The sequence below is a fragment of the Cavia porcellus genome, unplaced genomic scaffold (assembly GCF_034190915.1).
Source record: "Cavia porcellus strain 051 isolate PalLab524CR breed Dunkin Hartley unplaced genomic scaffold, mCavPor4.1 scaffold_19, whole genome shotgun sequence".
Lineage (NCBI taxonomy): Eukaryota > Metazoa > Chordata > Mammalia > Rodentia > Caviidae > Cavia > Cavia porcellus.
The window spans coordinates 322,620-349,031 of record NW_026947502.1 but is presented as its reverse complement, the minus strand read 5'-3'; the positions used below and the strand labels follow the sequence as shown (position 1 = coordinate 349,031).

General features: G+C 35.2%; 1 protein-coding gene and 1 pseudogene across 1 annotated transcript; one reads left to right on the top strand and one right to left on the bottom strand.

Annotated features, from left to right (window-relative positions):
* The first annotated feature begins 13,285 nt into the window (after positions 1-13,285).
* On the top strand, positions 13,286-14,173 carry Cavporv1r683 (vomeronasal 1 receptor cavPorV1R683). The gene is given in 1 exon segment (NM_001167388.1): positions 13,286-14,173. A coding segment is annotated over 1 exon segment (888 nt).
* A 5,504-nt stretch (positions 14,174-19,677) lies between these two features.
* On the bottom strand, positions 19,678-20,552 carry Cavporv1r-ps759 (vomeronasal 1 receptor cavPorV1R-ps759 pseudogene; annotated as a pseudogene).
* Positions 20,553-26,412: the final 5,860 nt, after the last annotated feature.

Genomic DNA, 26,412 nt, shown 5'->3' with positions numbered 1-26,412 from the left:
AACTAAAAATTCTATCGAAAACTGGCATAACAGCTTGAAAGAAACTAAGGACAGATTATCTGAACTGGAGGCCAGATTTGTTATATGGGAGCATGAAATGAAAAACTTCTTAAAAATAACAAAGAAACAAACAGCAATAATACAAAGACTAGAAGATGATAAGAGGATCTATAACTTAAGAATTAAGAACATAAAAGAAGAGGTAGGGACACAAACAAATGAACTACAAAAGCTGCTTGCAGAAATAATCCAGGAAAATTTTCCTAATTTAGCAAAAGATAAAGATACTCAGATGTATGAAGCATACAGGACCCCAGCCACCTACAACCCAAACAGAGCTACACCCAGGCATTTAATAATCAAAATACCAGAAATCCAATATAAGAACAGAATATTAAAAGCTGTCAGAGACAAGAAACAGATCACTTACAAGGGAACACCCATCAGAATTACAGCAGACTTCTCAGCACAAACCATTAAATCACGAAGGGCATGGGGGGAAATAATTCAAGCTTTGAAAGATAATAACCTCCAGCCAAGATTGATATATCCTGCACAACTGTGCCTAGAAATTGATGCAAAAGCAAGGTGCTTCCAGGATAAAGAGGAACTAGGGGAATTTGCAACCACCACTTCAACTCTACAGAGAATACTGCAGGATATTATAAAAAAGAAAAATACCAAGATTCCAGAAACAGTGGAAGAGAGGCCACAATGAATGGAGCAGAAAACAAAATGAAGACAAACTGACAACTAATGACAGAAAAAGAGCTCAACAGAAATGAGGCAGAGAAGGTTGGATGGTAAGAACAGCTATTTTGGAGAAAACAAGACATCATAATATGTAGTGCTGATTTAATATCATCTTGTTTTGAAGTCCCATCAAGCTTTTGTTCTTCTGTCTCCAACAGTCTTAACATGTTGTATCTTATTGGATTTTATTATATGTGATAATATAAACCAAAACTTTTATAGACAAGGAGATTATACAGAAACCATTGTTCATTTTCTGTTATTTGATTCTAAATACCCTGTAATACTGTCATTCCTTTGAACATTTTTACATTGTCTTGATATGTTTGATGCTGCAGTATACGAAGTTATATTCAAAGATTTCAAGGAAAGAGACACTATGGTAACTACTTTTATGTCGGGATTATCTTGTGGTGAAACACTATTTTGCTTAAATGGTTATGTTTTGACCTGCGCTGTTTTGTTGTTATGCCCTCTTATCTCAATCTCCTTTTCTTATTATTTACTTTTTTATTTTTATCCTTTTAATTAAGGGAAAAATAAATAAAAATAGCAGGATATATTATTGTAACCCACTTAGATTTCATATTAACTTGATTTGAAACCCTGTATTGCTCTCACCATCTTGTTTTGACTGATTTTCCTCTATTCTGTTTTGCTTGATAGTACCGAAAGTTCAAAAGTATAGGCAACAACTGTGAAGACAATAAGATTCGTTATGACACCGATTCTCATTGACTATTCTCTTCTTTTGAAGACTTGTAATGTCACCAATGTTTGGTTTTATTGGTTTTGTTCTTTACTGTTTTGTGCAATTTTATTATAACTCATGATATAGGCAATTCTTTTTAAGATAGCAAGAGGCATTATGGTAACCATTGTTGATCACCTTGTATTTTGTTTTTACATTATCTACTATGTCCATCCTTTTGATTTGACTGACTCTGTTCTGTTATGTCACATTTGCTTTTACTCTCTTCAAAAAATGTAATAAGAACTGAGGTAGTATAAAACCCAAAATGTGTCATTGTCATTGTACAAAAGAGAGGAAAAGAAAGTGCTCTAAAGAATATAACTGCATGTATATTTAAGTGTATAAGATAGATAACCATATTACTGAGTTTTGTTGGATCACTGAATAGAACTGTTTGCAGTCTGTTTGAATGTCCACTTTATATGCTTTAATTTTGTAACTTGAACAACTATTTCTAAGATGACATATATAATCTTTTAACTAGTGATTTCCTACAGTTTATTTTTTCTGAAATTCTGTATAACTTGTACACTTTTATGCTTTTTTATTTATTTTTCTCCTTAAATACAATTAAAAAAAATGTAATCAACCATATCAATAGAGTCAGTATTAAGAATTACATGATCACTTCTATACATGCAGAAAAAGCTTTTGATAAGTTCCAACAAGAACCTTACAGAAAATTGGAACAGATTGTCTTTACCTAATGTGATAAATGCCATCTAGAACAAACCAACAGCTAGTATCATATTTAATGGCCAAAACCTGAAAACCTTTACCTTAAAATCAGACCAAAGAAAAGGCTGTCCCTTATCACCTCTCCTATTCAACATAGTACTGGAAACACTAGCCAGAGAAATTAGACAAGAAAGAGAAATAAAATGATTAAAGATAGGAAAAGAGGAAGTTTATTTATTTGCAAATGACATGATACTCTACATAGAAGACTCCCAAATTTCCTTTGAAAGACTCCTAGATGTAATAAATAAATTCAGCAATGTAGCTGGATACATAGTCAATGCTCAAAATAAATAACATTCTTATACACTGACAACAAAATCACTGACCTGACTGAGAAATAAGAGAAGACACACCCTTCACACTAGCATCCAAAAAAAAATGAAATACTTAGGAATTAATCTCACTAAAGAAGTAAAAGACCTATACAAGAAAAACTATAATATAAAATAGTAATTCAATAGAATCTCAGATAATGGAAAGTAATCCTTTGTTCATTGATAGGAAGAATAAATATTGTAAAATGGTCATTCTCCCAAAACTGTTATACAGTTTCAATGCAGTCCCAATAAAAGTTCCACTAACATAACTCATAGATCTAGGGATACAACTCCTAAAATCCATCTGGATCAAGAAGAGTTCTAGAATAGCTAAGGCAAGTCTAATCAGCAAAGGGCATGCAGGAGGTATTACAATCCCTGAGTTGAAGTTATACTAAAAAGCTACTGCAATAAAATCAACATGGTACAGGAATACAAATAGATGTGAAGATCAATGGAATGGATTAACAGATACAACATTAACTACAAACACACTCAACCACCATCTTTGCTAAAGGGGCCAAACATATTCATTACACAAAAGGATACTCTCTTTAATAAATGATGCTGCAAAAACTGGCTCTCCATATGCCAAAAACTAAAATTAAACCCATGACTATCATGATGTACTAAATTAAAATATAAATGGATCAAACATCTAAATATTAAAACAGAAAAACTAAATCTGTTCGAAGACAAACTAGGTAAACATCTTGAAGACATAGGAATAGGTAGAGAATTTATGAATAGGAAGCAATCCACACGGGAAACACTTTCAGAGGCAATAATTTGGATCACATCTTAGTTTCTGCATGTCAAAAACAATCTCCAACATAGTGAAAAGAAAACCTACATACTTGGAAAAAATATTAATGAACTGTCTCTCAGACTTCTGTCTAAAGTATATAAACAAGGACTTATGTCTGAAACATATACAGTTTTTAGAAATCAGACCTCCAAAATTCAATGACCCAATCCTAAAATGGGAATTCAATATGAATACACAGTTCTCAGAAAAAGAAATACAAATGACAAATGAATACATTAAAAAATGCACATCATCATTAGTCATTAGAGAAATGCAAATTAAAACAGCACTGAGATTTCATCTCGCTCCAGAAATAATGGCCAGAATCAAGAAAACTACCAAACAACAAACGCTGGAGAGGCTTTGGGGAAAAAAGGAACTCTCCTCCACTGTTGGTGGGAGGGTAGACTGCTGCAACCACTGTTAAGGTCAGTTTGGAAATTCCTCAAAAATCTGTTATTGGAAGTCCCATTTGACCCAGCTATTCCACTTCTAGGCATATTCCCAGAAGAACTGCAAACATCTACCACAGTGATACATGTGCACAGATGTTTATAGCACACAATTTGTAATAGTCAGATACTGAAAACAAACTAAATTTCCATCAACTGAGAAATGGATAAAAAAATGTGATATTTTTAATGGACTACTACTCAGCTATAAAGAATGATCACATTGAGATATTTACTAATAAACGTGCACAACTTGAGACCATACTCATTAGCAAAGTAAATCATACTCACATGTATAAGTATCATGTAGTCTTCCTAGTGTAAGAAATGGTAAGTGTACATAAATTTTGTTGTAATCATGATTCCCCATTACATTGTTTTGAAGCCTTATAATGTTTTCATTTATTAGTTGGAATGGTTTTATTCTGTTGTGTATGATATCATTATTGGTGACTGTGTGAACAGCTATTTTGAAGAAAGCAAGACACTATGGCAGCCATTGCTGATTTAGTATCATCTTGCTTTGAAGTCCTACCATGCTTCTGTTTCTCTGTTTCCATTGGTTCTATCATGTTGTGTCTTACTGGATTTTAATATGCATGATAATATACACAAATTTCTTTGGAAAAGTAAGATAATAGAGTATCCATTTTTCATTTTCTGTTATTTGATTCTGAATTCCCTTTAATACTTTCATCCTCTTGAATGATTTTATACTATTTTGTTATGTTTGATACTATTGTATGTGAAGGTATGCACAACTATTTCAAAGAAAGAGACATTATGGTAGCTACTGTTAATGTCTGGTTGTCTTGTTTGAAGTGCTGTGTTGCTTACATTGTTCTGTTCTTATCTTTGTTCTGTCCTCTCCTGTCTTAATCTCTTTAAAATAAAAAAGAAAATAAAACAATATTGAAGGAACATGTACTTCCTTCATTTGTACACCAATAGAGACATGATGTATAGGTAGAAAAATTGACCTTTGGGTGGTAGAGAGGTGCACACATGAAAGCAGTAGGACCCGTCATCTTCAGAGTCAGCTCTTCAAAGATGAAGCCATAGTGTTGCTCACTTATGGATCCTGCCTGCTGCTTGACACAGTCACGGACACATGTTTTCTGACAATTTTGTAACTCACACTGGTTTCTTCAACAACCATTTAATAAATATATGAGCTCACGTCAAATTTTTATCTCACTACAAATAATTCCTAATTCCTTCACCTTTATTATTCAGCCTCTCAACGCACAAATCAAGTGTTTGAGCCTGTATAATCAACAGCCTCCTCTGTTGCATAGACTCACATCCTCTCTGTTACCTCTGTATCACACCCTTTAAATTTATCTGCAGGTACAAATTTTGCCTACAGTTTCTACCAGGCTGAATTAAAGGTTTGGGTTTTGTCAATGAGATTTGATGTTTGACATATTTCTCCCAGAACTCTTTCTGAGCAAGGCCATCTATTCAATGACAATCAAATACCTGATGTATTTTGCCTTTGCATAAAGATTTTTGAAGTTGCATAATATTTTCTGATTGGTGGGCTGCAGAATAGATATCTTGTTATGGAAACAGAATGATTATAATCTGTCAAGTGATACCCTGCATCCATATCATCCACCAAGGCTGGAGTGTGTGCTGGAGCATTGTCTATCAAAAAAGAGATGCCTCTCAGGCAATTGTTTGTCAGAAAGACATTTCTTCATGGTGGATATGGACACCTCACAGGGACATTCTGTTTACCACTGCCTTGTAACACATACTTTCACATTGATCCTCCACATGCCATGCAGTCTTGTTCACATTCTGCTCCTTGAATGCGTGAGCAGTTTGGCAGTGGTTTACGGTGTAGTTTCTTAATCTTCAGATCAGCTTTTCCTTGCATGGAAAACCAAAATGTCACTCTGTTCTTCTTGGGCTTGAGCCATTGCAGTGCTGTTTCCTCCTGTGTTATATAGTTATGCTTAGCATCTTCTTCCAGAAAAACCCTGCTTCATCACAGTTGAAAACTTGCTGAATGATTTATCTTTCAGTCTTTATGAATTTCATGAGTAGTTTCTTGTAGAGTTTTGTATCAGACTTGTGAGAACTGGAAGCCTCACCATGTCTTATCACACTGGTTGGGTGCTTCTCTGGCAGAATTTATCAAATTACTCTCTATTTGCTTCTCATGCATGACTTGTTGAACCTTGGTTTCATTTAAGCATATCACAGGGCCATTGCCTGCCTTTGTTACGGATCATGGCTTCTCTATTGCTCTCACCTGCCAGCCGTTTCTCACCTGACTACACTAATTAAAGCTATTCCACCTCTTCAGCTCTTGTGCACTCTGCTCAGTCAGCATCATTACTCCATTTGCCACATCAGCTTCTTGGATGGTATCTTTATTCTTCAAAATAATTGAGATTTTTGTTTTGCCACCTTGCACTCTGAAGTCAGAAAAGGCACACGGATATCACACACATGCTTTTCTACAAGTTTGTTCATTCCAGTGATTATTTTCTTCAAAAGTTTCTTCTCTCCTTTATTAATCTGAACATTCTGGTCACCCTCATTATCACTCTGAACTTTCTTTTTCCCACTATGTTTGCTTGTCACTTTCTTTGGAGCCCTTCTGGATTGACTAAGATATTACAGTACTCAAGTTAGTGATTTAAAAATACACGAGAGGGAAATGTGTTCATTCTTTGTGTATAATAAATACTTATTAATGCAAAGTAGTCTAGCATAAAATGTGAAATATAAACCACATGGTAATCAAAAATCAAGTAATTATGAGGTACGCCAATATAGAGAAAGAAATAAAAAGTTACCAGAACGAAAGTTATCAAATTTCAAATTTAAAAAGGAAGAAAAGAATAAAGGATCACAGAACAACTAGAATAATTTAACTAAATGACAGGAGTTACTCCTTTCCAATGAGTGACTGCATGATTAATGAATAAAATCTATAGTCAAAACCATAAACTACTTGAATGGAGATTAAAAATAACATTCATATACATGTGTCTGTTTAAATACTCATTATTTTTTTTTTTTTTTGCGCAAGTAGTCAAACACAGGTCCTTATGCTTACCAGGGTGGTGTTTGTGCCACTGAGCTACATCTCTGGCTCTTATCTATCTTAAGAAGACTAATGAATTGAAGAGAAAGGTGTGGAAGAACTTATTCCATGCAAATAATATTAAAAGAGAGGGACCCTGTTTAAATAAGATAGAACAGACTTCAAGTCACAAAGAAACACAAAAGAAAAGGAACAGCCATATTTAGAGACAAATGGCTCCCATCATTAAGAACATGTATTGCAGTAAACATACATGAGACAATACTCAGAATATTTTTAGAAAAAAAATAAAATGCACACATATTCTAACATGGCACACAGGGTACAAACAAGGAACAATACAAAATTATGACTAAAGAAATTAAAGAAAAACTAAATAATTTCAGATATATTCTGAATTTAAGGATAGGAAAATTCTCAAGGTACAGTTCTACTCAGACTGATATACAGATTCTTTTACAACTTTCTTAAAATTCCATCAAACTATATCATGAATAATCACAAAATGATGTTTAAATTTCTGCCTTTATCTCTTTCTTTGTATTTTTTGAGACAGTTTTGCTGTATAGCCCAGTCTGGCCTTGAACTTTCAGTGACTCTCCTGTCTCAGTCTCCTCATTGTTGGGATTATAGACATGCACCACCATGCTTGACTTGATTTTCAAACTTTTCTTGGGAGCAAAATTACTAAGGAAGTCACAGAAACATTAAGAAGGATCACAGACCTTTCAGGATCATGAAAGGCAGGAATGATCAAAATTATCTGAGTGGTTAGACAGGGTTGCATGCCAGGGGCAGTCCTTCCAAGCAGCCAGTCTTCCATAGACAGCATTGTCTTTCATAGCCAAGTTTCCACCTGGAGCAACCCCACATACACTGCATAAACATTTTATCAACCACAGTGAATCCTAATTGCTCACCATCCCTTTTCTGTTCTAGTTCTATCACCCTTTATCTCTCCTGGTGACCTCTGTTTAACACACTTGTGCAACCTCCCCACCTCTAGTCCTTCCCCCTGAATCCTCTGGCACCTGAAGACCTCAGTGTTTGTCTCTACATCCTCCCCACGCCCTGTTTAACCCTTGGCTTCTGTTTTACCACTTCTGCCCATTCTAGAACTATCAGACGAGTGGCCTGTCATTGTTTAGTTCACAATTCATCCTCTACTCTCCTTGCACTCACCTGAAATAGACTTCTGTTCACTAATCTCTGTGTTTAATGACTTTTGTGTCTGTCACCCTCAAACACACTTTCTATATGTCATCAGGTGTACACATTTCCCAAAGATCATCATGCATAAACCCAATTCTACAATCGCTACTCTTTTCTCCAAAGCCTGAATCCATTCACACTCAATATCAGACTCTCTTCATAGCCCTGCAGTTGAAACAGCACTCTGGTCTCATGGTTTCTCCAACCCCTAGTCCAGCCCCAGCTCTTCTTACCTCTGTCTCAGCTATGGATCAACACGCATTCCACCATTTATCTCCCTTTAACTCTTCATATGTTTAGCTCTTCCTGCATAGTAAATCGCCTGTTTTTCATGCGCTGTTGCCTTGATCCATGTGTGAACCCTACCTCGTCATTCCAAAGATTACTTTTTTCTCATGACTTCCTGAAACCATAGTCCTCGTGGAATCCAGTGTATGCTGCATCTATAGCTTCCTTAGAGCTAGCATTACCATTTCCCAAAAACTCCCCGACCACTTGAACTCCACTGCAACATGAACCTCCTCATAAAGTTTAAAACTCTGTTTTCTGTCTCCTGATTCACTCTAATGCATTTCCAGGTCACTGCACCTCCTTCTTAACAATGTCAAACTTTTCTCTTTCTCACTTTACCCTACTTTGCCAGAGATCTATTACCTGTCACTGTATCAGTTCTACAGTATTTTTACTGAATTTCTAAGTCTCAAATAACAGTGTTTGCATTCCTTTTCACAAAACAGGCATTGTAATATTCTAATGAGTTTTTGAAGTATTTAGAGGAATGTAAATATCACTATTCTTTCACGTATATATAGCATGTTAAGACACACATGCTGATGCTGAGTGTGTGTACATTTAATTATTCATATCAGTAATTGAGGAGACTCAAAAATGTCAAAATCTCTGATTTTTACTATGTATGTATTTATTGTGCTGCTTGTGATTGAACTCTGGGTATTTGTACTGAGCTACATCCACAGGTTTTTTAGTTTTTATAAAATATTGAAAGAGTCTACTACAATCAATATGTTGCATGGGATAGTCTAACTTACAATTTTCACATCTCAGTCTCCTATACTATAAAAATTATAGGCCTGCACAAACATACAAAAGGTTCTGAATTTCAGTTATTTAGAGTAAAATGATGAATTTGTTAACAACTAGAGGCAGTGTGAGCCTGTGTGACTGTAGGTGTGCATTTTTATATAACAAGTCCATGGTTAGAGATTCATTTTTGGTGCAAGGTATATGTGAGAATACTTTTGGTGCAAGGTATAGGTGATAGAATATAACTACATATGGTTGTACACATGTATGAGTGTGTATGCATATGTATGTCTTTGCATCTATTGTGTGTGTGTGTGTGTGTGTGTGTGACACCATGTATGTGGATGTGACTCTGTGCAAAAGTGGTGTCTGTTGAATGTAAGTTTTCAAAAATTTGATTTGTGCATTGAGTGTTTGAGTAACAGAGGTAAATGAATTAGGAATTATTTGTAGTGAAATAAAAAATTTGCATCATCCTCTGGGTTATATTTATTAACTGATATTGAAGAAACCAGTGTAAGTTAGAAATTACTCAGCAAAGCATAAGTGTCCATGACTGGCAAGTGGCGAGTGGGACTCCTAAGCTGAGCAAGGACTATGGCCTCCTTTCTGAAAGACTGAATAAAGCTGTTGGGTCTTTTTGCTTTCATTATTGCACCTCTCTTACCTCCAAAACAAAGGTTCATTTTTGTATTTACACATCTTGTATCTAGTGATGTATAAAATCAAGAAAGTATGTGTTCCTTCAACATTGTTTTATTTTCTAGATTTGCAAAGAAATCATCTGTAGAACACTGGATTCACATGATTCCTCTTACTTTATCAGTTTGAAAGATTTTCCTTTGTTATTTATCTTTCCCCGCTTGTAACTTTTCTTTAGGTGGTGGTGCTTACATGTAAGGAGACCAGAAAAGCATTCTGCTGTGCAGGAAGGAACCCCCTAGGGAGGAGCACACGTAAGGCACAGAGTTACCTCACCACTGTCCCAGGAGTGTCAGACCTCAGTTTCCTTCTGGCCTCCATCTGAGACCCTGTCTGCTCTAGAGTCAGCCAGTGTAGGCAAGTTTGACAGACACTTCAGAGGTCTCTTGGGAGATGCTGATGACAAACTCAAATGGTTTTTTAGTAATTAAAAAGTGGAAAAAGTTTTCCAGAAATGTTCTCAATTGTCCAAGTCTCTGTGGTCACTGACACTTAGAGGTGAAATTATAATCAGAGTTTTGTGTTAGCGGAGTGAGGTCACAGAATGACAGATCTTTTTATTGCAGATCAGAAATACATATTTGTATCATGGCTGCGCATGGCTGTAGCTGCAGGTTGTGGCGAGGTGAGTGTTTCCCTGATGTTGAAGCAAATGGTATGAGAAAAACAGATGTTTCAGAAATCTTGATTTACGATCATATTGCAAAATATAGTTCTTTGAGTTTATTCCTGATTCAGTGTAAAGTGACATAGAAGATTCAATGATTTCTGTAACATGAATGGAGCCCATAAGGAGAGATGTGTATCTAATACATTCTACTTGGCTCATAAATAATTCCAAATTAAACCACATCATCCCTACTGAGAGGGGTTGGTGAGCTTTAACAAAACTTGTCATTTGGTCATATAAACTTGATTGTGTAAGATACACACTAATATGCACTTACACAGCTTTTCATTTCAGTTATGCATGTGTTTCTTTAAATGAACACATCATAATCTCAGCTTGCTGCTAATATTTTCATTTAATTTGTGTTAATGCATTCATAATGAGTTAAAATTAATACTGATTTATTTTCTCTCCATTGATTCTATATTTTTTCATAAACAATAGCTTAGGAAATATAATTAGATTGTTCAGTAATATTTTTTTCTTTTTCAAGAACCTGGAAATTTAATGACAATTCCTTGAAATTACTCATCTCTAAGGAGCACTGCAACAGTGTTATAATACTGTTTGTTTCTGGGGAAACATTCAGCACAGACTCAGCTGAGCAGCTGAGAAAGAGAGCTCCTCTGTGTGTATGTGACTTTTACTCCTGCTTTTGGCTGGGAGTGGGATGAACTGAAAGAAAATGGCTTTTCAATACAAAATGTATTCACAGTTGACCTTAACTGGCCAAATAACAAAGCATCTACATTTTTAGTTGATCATTTGAAAACTTGGTCCTGCGTTCTTAAACATCTATTAACTGGTGTGGAATCCAAGTCTTCCATTTACCATCAAAATGCATGCTCATAAAACTTTTACAGTTGTACTTTGCTAGTTACAAATATTGCTTTTTATTTTTCTGGGGTATACTTCCACTTTTTTAAAGCAAGAATTCATTTAAGAAACCTTAAATAACCTTTAAATATTTATTCATGAATACAGGGTGGGTGAATTGATGGTTTACTTTAGTACTCAGACAAAACGTTTTTGAACAGCTACATTGAAGCATGTATGAAGTTGATGATTAATACTTGCAATGCAATTTTCAATATTAGAGTAAATTTCTCTTCACTTTAACGAGTCTTAACACATATAAATGGTATTTTGTTAAGTGATTTTTCCCATAATGAATACTGTACTGTTGTTTCTAGCATAAAAAATAGCAAATCTACCTGGTGTCATTTTAATACTGTAAACCACATATACCATTGAACAGACCTGGACAGAGCACAGGTCCTGTGTATTACACAGCACTCCACACACCTGCACAGTACTGGGGTCGCTGAATCACTGGTTGGACAGTAAACCACTTGACAAAATTGAAACCCATTAGAAAAGGAATTTTACACGCAATATCACTGATCTAAACTAAAAACAAAACTGTATTTTAACAGAATTATTCAGTGAGAACAACTCGTTTTATTTGGAACTGTGCCACAATCAAAATGATTTGTTTTCACAACCAGAATCCATGGTTAAATTCTCAACTTTGCTCTATGGGTGTGGAGTCCTACTAACTTGAGTCTCTGCTCTCCAGCTGCTCATGTAGTGTTAGGGCTGCTTCCGTCTCCACATCTCGCATTGGAAATACACTAGTAGAAGAAAAGCCACACATTTCTCTGTGAGAGAGTTCAGAGGTAAACTTGTTCTCTATGTTTTTCTTTGATGTATTTCAGATGAAAATTAGATATCTCTGAAAAATCTATAGTGTATTCAAGCTTGAAAATTGAACTTTATGATGATCAGAAGGAGACTTCTTTGAATAGTTAACACAATAATGAATGAATTTCAACTGCAGGAAAAGAAAGGCGATAACACTGTTCTAGAATAAAGTGAGTCCTGTGGTATCGTGTCAGGCTGTAAAATTGAATGTAAACTTCATATTCCAGTGACCCTTTCTACAATTTAGATGTAGAATATTTCACAGAAATTTGTTATTACTGTTATTTTTCCCAATAGAAAACACATGGCTACATATTATCTCTTTGAGATTAATTCCTGTCATATCAGATTACTCACTGAAATTCGTATACCTTCCTTCAGCTTAAGTCTCATGTTGTTCATTTTATATTTGCATTAATTGCCCCTTCTCATTCATATTTGTAGCAGGCATTACAGAAATAGCATATTCACCATTTGAATCTGAATGTTGCTTTGTTTGTACTAAATTTAATTTTATCAAAAGCAATTACTTGTTGATCAATATTTGGAATTATTATTTTTAATTGTTTTATAAAAGATATGTTTTCACAAAAATGCAAGCTGTCACCATCAGACTAATTCATTAATCAGACATCAAATATAAAATTTAAACACATATTTGGAATATCAAATGGTCCCAAAATGACTATCTGATACTTCCACACAGAAGTAAGTGTATTATTATCACCCTGTCAGTTCCACATCTGGTTTTTGTGGGCAATACCACGGGTGACATGATCTCTGTTTTGCTAGCATATCTGTTTAAATGAAAATGTCCTAATTAATCATGTTTTACTAAGTGAGTTTGAAAAGGTAAGAGGTTAGTTACATGGACCAAATGTTGCAAACAGAAACACTTAATAAAAAATACACATGAGAAATAAATACACAAGGAATGCTACTGATAAGTAAAACATTTAAAATTTAATGCCTGTAATTTTCTGTACTTAAAATTTGTCTTTCCTTACAGAATCCTGTGTTTTGCACCTTTATGTTAACTCTTGGACAATAAGAAATTGGCTTTCATGGATTTGAAATTTGGGATATTTCTTATACAGATTGTCATTGGAACTATCGGCAATTTTTCACTCTTGTGTTATTATATCTTCCTATACTTCAATGGATACAGGCCAAGGTCAACAGATTTGTTTCTCAGACATCTGATTGTGGCCAACTCCTTAGATATTCTCTCCAGAGGGATCCCAGAGTCCAAGGCAGCTTTTGAAAAGAAACATTTCCTTGATGATCTAGGATGTAAGTGTCTTTTCTATCTTCACAGGGTAGGCAGGGGTGTGTCTATCACCTCCACCTGCCTCTTGAGTGTGTTCCAAGCCATCACCATCAGCCCCAGGGACTACATCTGTTCACAACTGAAACTGAAAGCCATAAAATACATGCACCCTTTTATCATCCTCTGCTGGGTCCTGCACTTGCTGCTAGCTAGTAGAACTCTTGAGCGTATCATTGATAAAGGGAACAAGAAAAACTTCTCCAGAACTATAGATTTCCAGCATTGTTCAGCGATAATTCCTGACAATGACTCAGGCATGGTTTTTGCCGCAGTGACATTATCCCATGACATTTTGTGTTTACAGCTCATGATCGGGGCCAGTGGTTTCATGGTTTTCATTCTGCAAAGGCACAAGCAGCAGGTCCACCATATCCACAGACACAGCTCAGGTAGATCTTCCGCTGAAACCAGAGCTTCTCAAAGCATCCTTGCTTTGGTTAGTGCCTTCGTGTTCTTCTACACTGTGTCATCTACCCTTCACGCTTGCTTAGCTCTTAATGATAAAACTGCTTTGTGGCTGTTGAATGCCACTGTCCTAATCAGTGCTGGTTTCCCCACCATCAGCCCCATCATTCTCTTGAGTCGGGAATGCAGCTTAACCAGGCTCATCTCGAAGAAGTGATCAGATTTATCAAACTATCATTTTGTATGTTGTCTGCTTTCCATACACTGAGTTATGGGTGCAAGTCTGTTAAACAAACTTAAAGGATGGTTATGAGCCCATGTTACTGCAGAGAGAAATGTAGATAAGACAAGTAGAGCTATATGGATATAATTAATATTCATGGATAGTAATATTAAATGGAACTTGTTTTAGAATTAAATTAAATTGGGGGCTGGGGATTTAGCTCAGTGGCATAAGCGCCTGCCTTGCAAGCAGGCAGTCATGAGTTCGATCCCTGGTACCGATAAAAATGAAAAAGACAAAAAAAGAATTAAATTACATACAATTATATTTTGTATATTGAGATATTTCTGTCTGATTCATTATTTCTATCTAAAACATATTTCAATGCTATCTTCACCAGTATAATGCATTTTGTTCTATTTTTACTCAGATCATTTGATGTATGTATCATTTCTTGCAACAGCTTAACTCTGCTTTATCTCAAAATGCTTTCATTTTTCCTTTCACTTTGTGTATTGGTATACTTTCAATCACCCATCATATCATATTTTTTTTTTACATTTTTGTGTCATCAATATCACAACTACTTCAATGGAAATCTTAATTTAAAATTTCTTGTCCTATTTTATATTTGTCAACAATCATTAACATTTAAATTTTGTGACTTGATATATATATATATAGTCTCCAGTTTTTAATGTTCTTGGAAAGCAGTGTGCATTCATGCAATTTTAAGTAAATGTGAAACTGTCTCGGATCACTTCTTAATGCACATGGAAAAAATGCAATAACTTTTGACAGAGGCAGTAATCACTTTCTGTTCAGTGAGGATATGCCCTTTGTCTTCACTCTTCTGGAAAATGAAATCTGCTGTAACTATTACTTTATGAATGGATGGTTAAGGATTGTTGTCTTATTTAGACTCTTCAGGACCACAGAATTTCTGACCTTGTGGATTATCTGTTCTCTCCTTCCTCCTCTGAGCTATGGACCTGATCCATGGATGCTGCCAAACACTTGTTACTAACCGGCCTTCTCAAGAGCAGCAGCATTAATGTCATGAATATTTCCATCATCCATCAGCCTCCTGATCTCTGTGCTTTGCTTTGATTTCCTTTTTGTTTGGAGGGAAGAGCATTTACTATAACATCTATATTCGTGGTGTTGTATCAGAGGTTGCAAAGTGAACAATTACATAAAGGACACAGAATATATATTTTATGCTGGTCAGAGTAGTAGCCTAGATAGATTACTACATCAACAAATAGAAGAAAATGAGGAATCCACGAACAAGATGGTAGTAACACTTCTATAGAAAACCAAACATGAAATTTTATTAGTAATATACACATACATTGTTCCTACTTGGTTTTCATGCAAGATTGTTGTAAATTGCACACTGTTGAAATACCACAAATAATAATGTGTGTAGGTTAAAATCCAAGTTCAAGATTTATTAATTTGAGGAAAATTTACTTAATAAATTCATCTCACAAATATGGAATCCCAAATCAAGAGTGAGAGTAATCTACAACATCTTATAAACATACGTTTTGTTGAAATTGATCCTTCCTGATAACCATAATTTTGAACTTTGATTCTGTGCCCAAGAAGAACACAATTTACAATGCACTGTGTGCCAGGAAAATGTTATAAGTCTGAAATATAATCTGTCATAAAATGCCCTGTGAACAAGCTCATGTGGTAAGTACTGAAGTGATGTTGGAGAATTTCATGATACTGTTTGTGCAGGAAACTTTGAAATCAGAGGTTTGCAAGGGATACAGGGAAGTCCATTTCCCTCTTTGAGAGCAAGAGAAATAAACCTACACTTCTCATGAATAATTTTCATAGGAACAGAGCTTTGTATACCATATTTCAGTTCTGGCTCACTCCTTGACCTAAGCCTCACCCCTGATTCCTCTTGTATATATCTCTGCCTACTTGGCTGTCTGGGTCTTGGCTCTGCTCTCATCATATTCTGGTGCTTGGTTCTTTGTTCAACAAGTACAAACAGATTAACTTAAAGTCAAAAATTAGTGTTTATATAAAAAGTCTCATGTCTTGCTGGAGAGTTCATAGGAAGGACGCAGATTTCAGACCCAGCTCTGTTCTCCACAGAAAGGAGAATATACAATGGAAGATTCCAGAAAATTGTTTCCTAAGAATCATTCCCTGGCCAAATCTTTACAATATTTAAGGATCATTTTCAATGTGCAGATCTTAAGTCTCACTTTTACTTAGTATGGATTCCCCTGCCCAAAAAGTTGAAATTATAATAAATTTTGGACAAAAATTTTTTTTCTACTAAATTTCTCGACCTAGCACCATTCTAGATTGATGTATCATTATCAGTTTGGAAAGAAAGAGGTAAGAACTACATAAAATCATTAAATTATTCTTTTTGTAAAGGATGGAATTCCCAGTTTTATTCTTCTAAACTCGGGGCTGTGAGATGTATTCATGAAGTACATAAACTCCATTCAATTTTATGTGAAAGAGTGCAATTAAATATTGATTTTCCAATTATAAATTTAGACACAGACATCCGCCCCCTCTGAGAGCAGTTTTCTCTGGTTTTCCAACTTCACTTTCCCAAACTAAGCTCTGTGAATGGGGGCCTTGTATTTAATCTCCTCCACGGAGGTTACACAGCCACTTCTGTGAACATTAGTAAACAGAGTAAAATTAACATTTTAACCATGAGTCAGAGTCCAATCCAGATTTATTTGCCAAGACATGGAAAATGTTCTGATACAGGTGAATGAATTGAATTACTCAAAATTGTTTTTTTCATGGAGTAATAGTTTCTAATGTTTTCTCTGAGAGTGGGGAAATAGACTGGCATGAGATCATCAAGACCAGTACATGTAATTTGCTTTTGTAGAATACAGACATGTGTACTGTGAGTGGTAGTTTCATATCATAAAGGATCAATTTTGTACACAATGCAAATTGAAATGGGATGGTGAATAGAAGTTTATTAATCTCTTTTAACATGTAAACTAATGAACTGTTGGTCTTGCTAAGATATAGGAAATAATTTACTGGGTATTTTGGTTTCTGACCATCTCTCTCGTGGTTTCCCTGCCTGAGATCCAGTGTCCTTACTTTTGAGTAAGAAGAGGTAGAGCCTTAAAATAGAATTCATGTATGGTGTCCAATTGAAACAGGTATAAGAAATTTTTGGTTCTTCCACCATAGTAAAATAGAAAAGATGCAGATTGAGCTCAAGTTGGGAGAGAAGGTGAGTTTTACTGAACCAGGAGTCAGGAGCAGATTTGGGTGACAGATTGTCCCCATGGATGTGTGAAACACTCATGTTAGTAAAGATTAATGACTATGACATCATCGGTCCAGGCCATGAACAGCACACAAAACACAGAAAAGGCAGTAACCACATCACAGGGACTCCCCAGTAATGCTGGGGACTTTACAGAATATACTACATAACAGAATCTATAGTCTTTGTGAATATTTTTGCTTCTCTATTAGCCAGTCACACACAGAATCAAAGTGGCATTTCCCAAACTACGAATTTTCAGCAAAAAACCACAGAGAAACCAGCAGACTGAAACAGATAGCACTTGTTTTGGGGAAAATTAGTGTTTCTGTTATGGAATACTATAGAATTTTGTCATTAAAATTAAAAGAAAAAGTTCCTGTCATTTGATGTGGCAATCCAGGCTCTAGGTATGTACCTAAAGGAATAAAAATTTGGGTCTCACAGACATATATTTATTGTTATTTCATTAAAATATAATTCACCATAACAAATACAGGGAAGCAATCTAGGTGGTCACTATAGAAAAGATAAAAATTTTCATTTCCTTTTTATAATTGATTAGTACCCAGCCTTAGAGTATGAGGCAACCTTGCAACAAACACAGTATGATTGAAAGAAAATAAAATAAACAAAATAAATCTGACAAAGCAGTTCTTTAAAAATGCTGTGTTACCACAGATAGAGTTAAAATACACGAAGATCTAACACAAAAGAGTAGCGAACACAGATTTTCAGGGGAAGGTGGGTAGAGAAAGCCAGAGGTGCTGACTGAAGATAAGAAACATACACAACACAATTTCTGAGAATATTGAATGGTAGATGATTAGAAACGCTTTCTTGTGTAAATGTTTGCCATGATGGAAGATTTCATGAACTATCACCACAAGTGAAAGGAAGGCTAAGAATAAAAATGATCACAGGTAAGGAAGGATCTAGAGGAGGTGATGTGTAATTTTTGCCATCAAATGTTCATGTTTGAAAGACTCTTTCGAAACAACCATACCATGAGTACACTTCAATGTGATCTTCATATCAAAAGTGGGGAGAAAAGAGGAGACATGGGAGGTGCAAAGGATTTGCAAGGTCTGGAATATTTGAGTACAGAAAATATCTCTGGTAACATATGTAACACAACTGAGGTGTTCACTAAATGGAAAAGTAAAATCAAAGAAAAGGAATGGAAATGCAAAATACAAGAAAATATACACAGACCATGGCAAATATTTATTACCAAAACAAAGATTTATTTCCTTTCTCTCTGTACGGAAGAGTAAGTTGAGGTCCTCAAAATACATTGGCATGATTATAAATTGATTCCAATTTGAATGGCACTGGGTTTCAAAATATATCTTCTGTTTTCCTGTTTCTAAGTACATACAATTCTGCACAACACGGTGTTCAGATAATGAATGTTAACCATGACACAGTAAAATAGGTTAACACTTAGTGATTGTATGCCAGAACTTTTGTGTTTGTCTCAGAACTACACTTTGTTTTTGCAGTGCTGGTGATTGAATCCAAGGGTTTCATGGGTCTATCAGGAGGCTCCCACTAAGCTACATCTCCAAACTGTGGCCAAAACTATTGCAATAAAAAAAGTCTTTCAAAAAATTCTTTAGATGACTGTCTCAAATGATAATGAACTTTTAAAAGAATAATATAAATAATACAGTCAAGAGATTGTACTTAAGACAAAAAATATAAACCTGGATCTGATATACATGATTAAAAGATAGAAATCCAAAAGTTTAATGCAGGAGTAATAAGACTATTAAAAGAAAAAAATCACAACTATGATATATATATATATATATATATATATATATATATACACACACACACATATATATAAGGTGTGACACGTAACACATTGATAAAACTACATTAAATATTTAATTGGGACTGGTAAAGAAAACCTTGTCATCAAGAAAACACAGTGAAAATGGTAATATACAGGCAGAAAGAAAGCAAAGCAGTGATTAATGAGGTTAGAATCTTCCAAGTGCAACATAAATATTAAAATTTATCTCCTTTAGAATTGCTTTAAATTGCTGTTGATTGTAAAAATCTCTAACTATCATCTTTCTATCTAAGTCTACCATAGTAATGTCTCAAAATTGTGTCTTGTGCTTTGGCATGGAAAAATGCATATAGTACTGAAGACATCAAAAGTACTTACTCTCCTAAGGTGTGTTGTGTATTTACTTTTTCATTAGCACCTGCACACACACTGCTCATGAGTCATAAGAATGAATGAACTAGCAGTAGGGAAACAATCGTTGGTTAATCTAGCAGGCTTAACCAGCCACCAAGCAGCTATGTCATAAAGGGATAACCAAGCATTCATGATGGGAGACAGGACATAGAAATATACAAGTGCACAGACCAGGATGAGCATGCTGTGAGAGGTTCTGGTATCCGGAGAGGATCTTGATGAGCTACTGTTTCTGTGAATGTTGTGTGTTCGCTGCTTGTACCTATACAGATGGAACACCGTGAAGCCACTGCTCCAGATCATAACATTATGTGATAATGACAATGCCAAACAAATGGAGTTTTCATCTTTGCTAGAAATCACAGGTGAAGAGTACTGAAAATCGATGGAGTTTGTGATATTTTCATTGTTCTATTTCTCACTGTCAAGCATAGGAACTCTGATGCTTATCAGCATGTGCAGGATCCAGCAAATGAAGGTAGAGGTTCCAAAGTAGTTTAGGTCTTCCACTTCCAGCTCTGGCCACCTGTAGCTGTGGGAGCTGATGACCATGGTCTGGAAGATACTCAGCAGCCAAGTGGTGCTACAAGAAAGACATCTAGCAACACTGTGAACATAGAAATGTGTTTGCATCCAACATGAGTAAGAAAGTCTTCCATCCTAAGCACTGCCAGGATCTGTGGGATTCCTCAGGAGACAATGGAAAAGGAGTTGGCTACTGTCAGATGCCTGAGAACCCCATATGTAGACCTGGACATGCATCCAATGCAGTAAAGGAAGACAGAATGACATAGAAGTGAGAGATTCCCCATGCTGCCAATGACAATGGGGAAAAGGAAGAGGATTACTAATTTCAGATATATAGGTGTTATTCTTCTCTATGCAAGATTCATAAGCACATTTCAAAATACAGTGCTCTGCACAGAGAGATAAGCTGTAGTGAAAATATTTCATATAAACTTAATTCTAACATTTATATTCCTTAAAATTTGGTTCCCACTATATATCTTGTGATTTTTTTATTCTTGAAAGCTCTTTTTCATTATATAGGGTTTTAAATGCATAGTTCTATGTAGTTAATATGTTACAAATTCTAAAATACTTAGGCCTCACGATACTATGGTTTAACAGTTATTTTTCTGAAGGAAATGCATGCTTAATACAGAGAAGCCATGTAACTTATCTAAGTGTTACCGAGTCACTCTGACCTGTGAGACAGGTTTCAGTGAACTAGTGCTTATTTCTGTGCTGTGTTATCAAAGAGCCATAGTGCTGGTGATGTTGGATATATGTTATATTGACAGATTTGAAATATTCCTACAGAAATATTTATAATATTTGAAAGATTAACATAGAAATATTTGACACTGATAATCCCCATTCAGTGTGAATACTTTACTTTATACCGCAGAGTCACTGTAAAGAATATTCAAAAATTTTTAAAATGAATGATGGCCCAAGTCATCTCTTATAACCAGTTGAAGTTTAATGAACATGTATGATGGCAATAAAATTCTGTCAATATGATTTAAAATACGATTTGCGTATAATATTGATTTTATCTTCTAAGGTAATTTTGCAGATATGAAATTTAAATTACAGAAAATGAAATAATCTTCGTTAGATAGATTGCTATTTTTTCTTACATTTTAAAAATAATGTAATAGAATGTATTTGGAGAATGATGATAAAAGTGCATTATGTATGACAGATGGAATTCTGAGACTTTATACCACACATGATTATGGCCCATGATGACATGGAAACTGAAAATGACTTGAGAGCTTTTACATTTGACAAATTTAACAAGGCCAGATTTAAGTCCAAAGCAATTTTAAGCTCTTAATTTTTATACAAATTAAAACATTCAACTATTAAGTTTTTATGGAAACCAATTCCGTATAGAACACAAGAAAACTTGTTCAACATGACGATCAGACTACAAACATTTTCAGAGACACCTAGAAACCACTACCATTTATTACCTCAATCTCATTAAGAGAAAAATTATTATTAAACTGAAATTTCCATCTGATCACATTGTTTACACAAGAACTGCTGGTTTAATATTCTCTAGTACACTCATTATCAAAAATAAAACACTGAATCAATCATACTAATTTCTCTACCAGTTCAAACACCAGACTGATTTCCTGGTTGGAAACTTACATATCTACTAAATGAGTGACATTGTGGCTTGGAGAAATAGTCACAACCCTCTTTCACATGGCGAGCAGTTCGAAGCTAGTGAGATCTCAGACCTCCAGTCTCTGTCCACAGCTCATCTTGGGACTGAGGACACATCCTTCTTCCCTGTGCGTCTCTGTCAGGCCAAGTGAATCAAATTTTTAGACATGGAAACTCACTGACATGTAGACTCTGAATCAGATAATCCTCTCCCAGCCTCTAATTCACAGACTAGTACAGAAATACCCACACATACCCTACCTGCTTCAGGAGCAGCAGGCGAAGGAGACTGTCATGAACCCTCCTGCTTGTGTGGGAGGGACTTGACCAGACTCCAAGATATGGGTCATGATTGTGTGATCTCAATGTCCCATTGAATACAATTACAAATTCATCTGTAGTTTTCATGACAGTGCGTTTTCTGGCACTAGAGATGACTGCAAAAAATAGCTAATAAAACAAATAAGTTCTTTTCAGGTCCAAATTCAAAGACAACTAGAAGTTTCTGTGGGCATCTCCATGCAGACTGAGAGTCTGAGTGCTCTGGAGAGCACTTACCCAGCAACTACTAGAGCACAGTACCATATGGTGCGAGGAGAAAACTTTGATGCCTGAAAGGTGAAGACAACTCAGTGAAGCTTGTATATTTTTCCCAATTACAACAGATATATAAATAAACATATATGCATGTGTACTTTCATAAACATATTGGTTTAAAACATATATATATATATATATATACACACACACACAGGATTAAATATCATTTAATATACATCATTATACAAATAGGCTATATACATTTGTTTGTGTGTGTGAGAGAACAGTTAGCTGCAAGCTTAGTCACTGTAAAGAATGCAATACTGTTAGTGATTATTGTTGCCATGATATAAAATAAGTCTTTAGAACTTTCAGCTACCCACAATGAGATGATGATTATCTGTGCAGCATAACCCTGGCCCTCGTCATCGGTGACCAACATTCTGCTTTTCTGAAGTCACCTGATTTATATGCTACATGAATATGAGAACATGTAGTTTTTCTTCCTTTGTACCTGGATAATGAGTGTTAATATAAAATCTTTGCTGTTTATCAATATTATTCACAATTACGAGTCATCATTTTTTAGGATGGGTAGTTATTTCTTTTTTTGGTTTGTTAGTCTGATTGATCATTTGTTTTTGAAAGAGAGTATCACTATGTAGTTAAGGTTGACACTGAACTTTCTAGTGGCTCAGGCTGGCGTTGAACTCATGGTGATCCTCCTACCTCAATGTCTCAAGTGCTGGGATTAGAGTCATGTCTAACCACACTCAGATAGATGGAAGAGGTTTTCAATGTATCTTTCTATTACATTTCCTTATTCATCCACTCATTTATGACCACTTAATTAGTTTATATATATATATATAAAGGATTGTGAACAATGGTACAAGAATCATGAAAGTGTAGCTATCACTTCTATACACTGATTTAATTTCTGTATACTCATCAGGCTTGACAGTGTATATGATAGTTTTATTTTTAATTCCTTCTGGGATCTCCATACTATTTTCCATAATATCAACAATGTACATTCCCCCTAAAAGTGTCGGAAGATTCACGTTTTGCCATATCCCAGTCGTCACAAGAGCCAATCCAACAGGTGTGATGTAATATCTCACCAAGGTTTTAATTTGCGTTTCCTAATGATTTATGACTTTTAACATTTTGTCATAAAGCTGTTGACCACTTTCTTCTCTGAGTAGTGTCTACTGAGTACTGTTCAATTTCTTTTTTTCAGTTGTTTTTTAATAGAACATTATTTGCTCTTTATTGTTTTATTTTTGTTTATTATTTGTACATGTTTGCAGAACATGATTACATACTTTCTAGGGAGTAGTTGGTACATGTGCAATTCTTTTTTTTTTTTTTTTGTCTTTTTCCTTTTTATTGGTACCGGGGATCGAACTCATGACTGCCTGCTTGGAAAGCAGGCGCTTATGCTGCTGACTAAATCCCCAGCCCCTCATGTGCAGTTCTTACAATGTGAAGATTAATAAACAGAGAAATTTTCATGGAAGAATTCTACAATTGATAAAAACAAAAAGATCCACAAGAAGACTGCTGAACAATTATGGTATGTGTTTAGTGGAAAAAAACTTGCAGGCCAGGAAAGGGTGATATACTGAAAGACTGAATGACAAAACTCATAGTGAACAACATTTTATTCAGGAAAATTGTCATTCATTTATGAAAGTGAACTCATATAATAAATGACAAAAGATATTAAGATTTTATGCCTGAATTATAAAATGGATATATATATATACACACACACACACACACACACACACTTTTCACATTTTTTGGTACCAGGGATAGAACTCAGAAGCTCGTGCTTGCCAGTCAGGTGTTGCATCAGTACTCTGGTAACATCTTTATAAGACTTATTTTCTAGCAAATTTTTTGAGTTGTTTTCTCATGTTCAGATGATGTCACTTGTTTTACTCTTCCTTTGCACCACCTGGGGTGCTTTCCTATGTCTTTTTATAACTCAATTGATAGAGAAGTTTAAACAACTGCCTAATGAGGATTTTGTGGCAAACTTCTTCCAGTAATATAGGACCCATTGGAACCATCTTATATTCCTACCTGTCCCTAGAGGCACCGGGCTCCGTTCCTTCTGCCTCATTCCAGGACATCATCTGTACAGAGAAAGCTAGCAAATCCACTGAAGACTCCTCTGCTAGAGGTTCATTGTAGACAAGAAACTCCTAATTGTGTGTGGATATTTTGAATTAAGGAATCATGCTTAGATGCACAACTTAGGTTCATACTAAGTAATGACAGTATTTCTATATTATAGGGGGGTGAAGGCACAGTGTAGTCAACATCGATCCCTTGTCTAGTCCTATTCCTCCCCTAGGTGCCTGTCACTTTACTGGTGGCATGAAGAAGACAGAGGGTTGTTTTCTATATTTGTCTGCAAGTGGGAGTCTGCAGGAGATGCCAGAGAAATGGGTTCTGGGACTGTGCTCCTGTGTGGAGCCTGTGCTTGCTGAGCAGAGACAGGTGTGCACTGAGGCCTGTGGACAGGACAGAGGTGGAGACTGCAGCCCAGCCTATAAATGTAGACCATGCACCAAAGCCCATGCTGTACCATGTTGACTGCAGACTGGTTCCTGCACAGTTTCACTGGTCCTGATTGCAGGAGCTTGGTGCAAACAGAGATGGATGTGAGCTCTGTGATGCATAGGATAATAATTTGGACATTTCTCTGTCATTCAAGATGCTATAGAGAAGTCACAGAGATATGTTGATTTTCATTTTAAATTGTATCAATACATTGCATGTTCATAAATTGTGGCATTAGTAGACATACACATTGTTATCTTGATTGCTTTGATTCTATCCTTATAACCCCAATCCCTTCCACAAACATCACTTTTTCATCAATTTAGTGTTTACCTTGCTTTCTTGCAATATCACTTATTTCACTCTTTAAATTATATCTATATCTATTTTAATCTTCTATCTATCTATCTATCTATCTATCTATCTATCTATCTTTCTATCTATATTCTCTCACATTGGAGAAGCTAAATGACTTTAGCCTTTGTGATTGCTTTAATTCACTTAGTATCATGACATTATCTCATTCTGAATCAGGCATGATGTGTCCATTGAAGGAGTAATTTTAACTGTATTCAAAATTATTTCAAGTCTGTTGGCACTGGGGGTTGCTTTCCTTCTTGAAAATAAAGAAAGAGCATTAAAAACAATGATGTCCTAGTTGAGGGTGAAGCCTGGCAGAAACATATTTTATGCACTGACTGTTGCTGTGGCAACCCTGAATTCTAGCTTACAAGGTGCTGTAGAAATGTCATTCCAAACACTCTCTAAATTCAATTTGCTTCCTACGTTTTCTTCAGAGGCTTTCATGTAAATGCTAGTTTCTATCTTAGTATCTTTTAAAAGATACATAACATGTAAAGTGTTTAATTGGTAAAAATAATAGAAAACACATTATCTCCACTATTAACTTAGTTTATCCTCTCTATATGTTAGCAGTTGTATTTCGTACACATGTTAAATCCCAGTATTTTATAATCTCAGTCTTTTAGTTTCTTGATATAGTTCTTAGCAGACAATATCATAAAAATGAGATGCATGATTTGTTAATTTCAAAAAGTTTCTTCATAAGCAGTTATTCTTGATTAGTTAGATGAAAAAGCAGTAATCTGATCAAAATTTTCATTTATACACTTTCTTACACAAAAAATGTAATTGTGGATAATTAACATTCAAATACATGAAATAACATAAATACATATCCATTCGTGTATTATTTGAAGAACACAAAGAGGTAAGGAAAAAAGCATAATAATAATTATACTAAATCTGAAACATGGATACTCTGAAAGGAAGCCAGTGTGTACGTCAATCCTGAACCCTTCTGTGACTAAATTTTCTAGGAGTTTATAACATATCATGTAGTATATGAATCATAAAAAAGTAAGTATTGAAGTACTTATACTATCAAAAATGACCATAACAGTAATC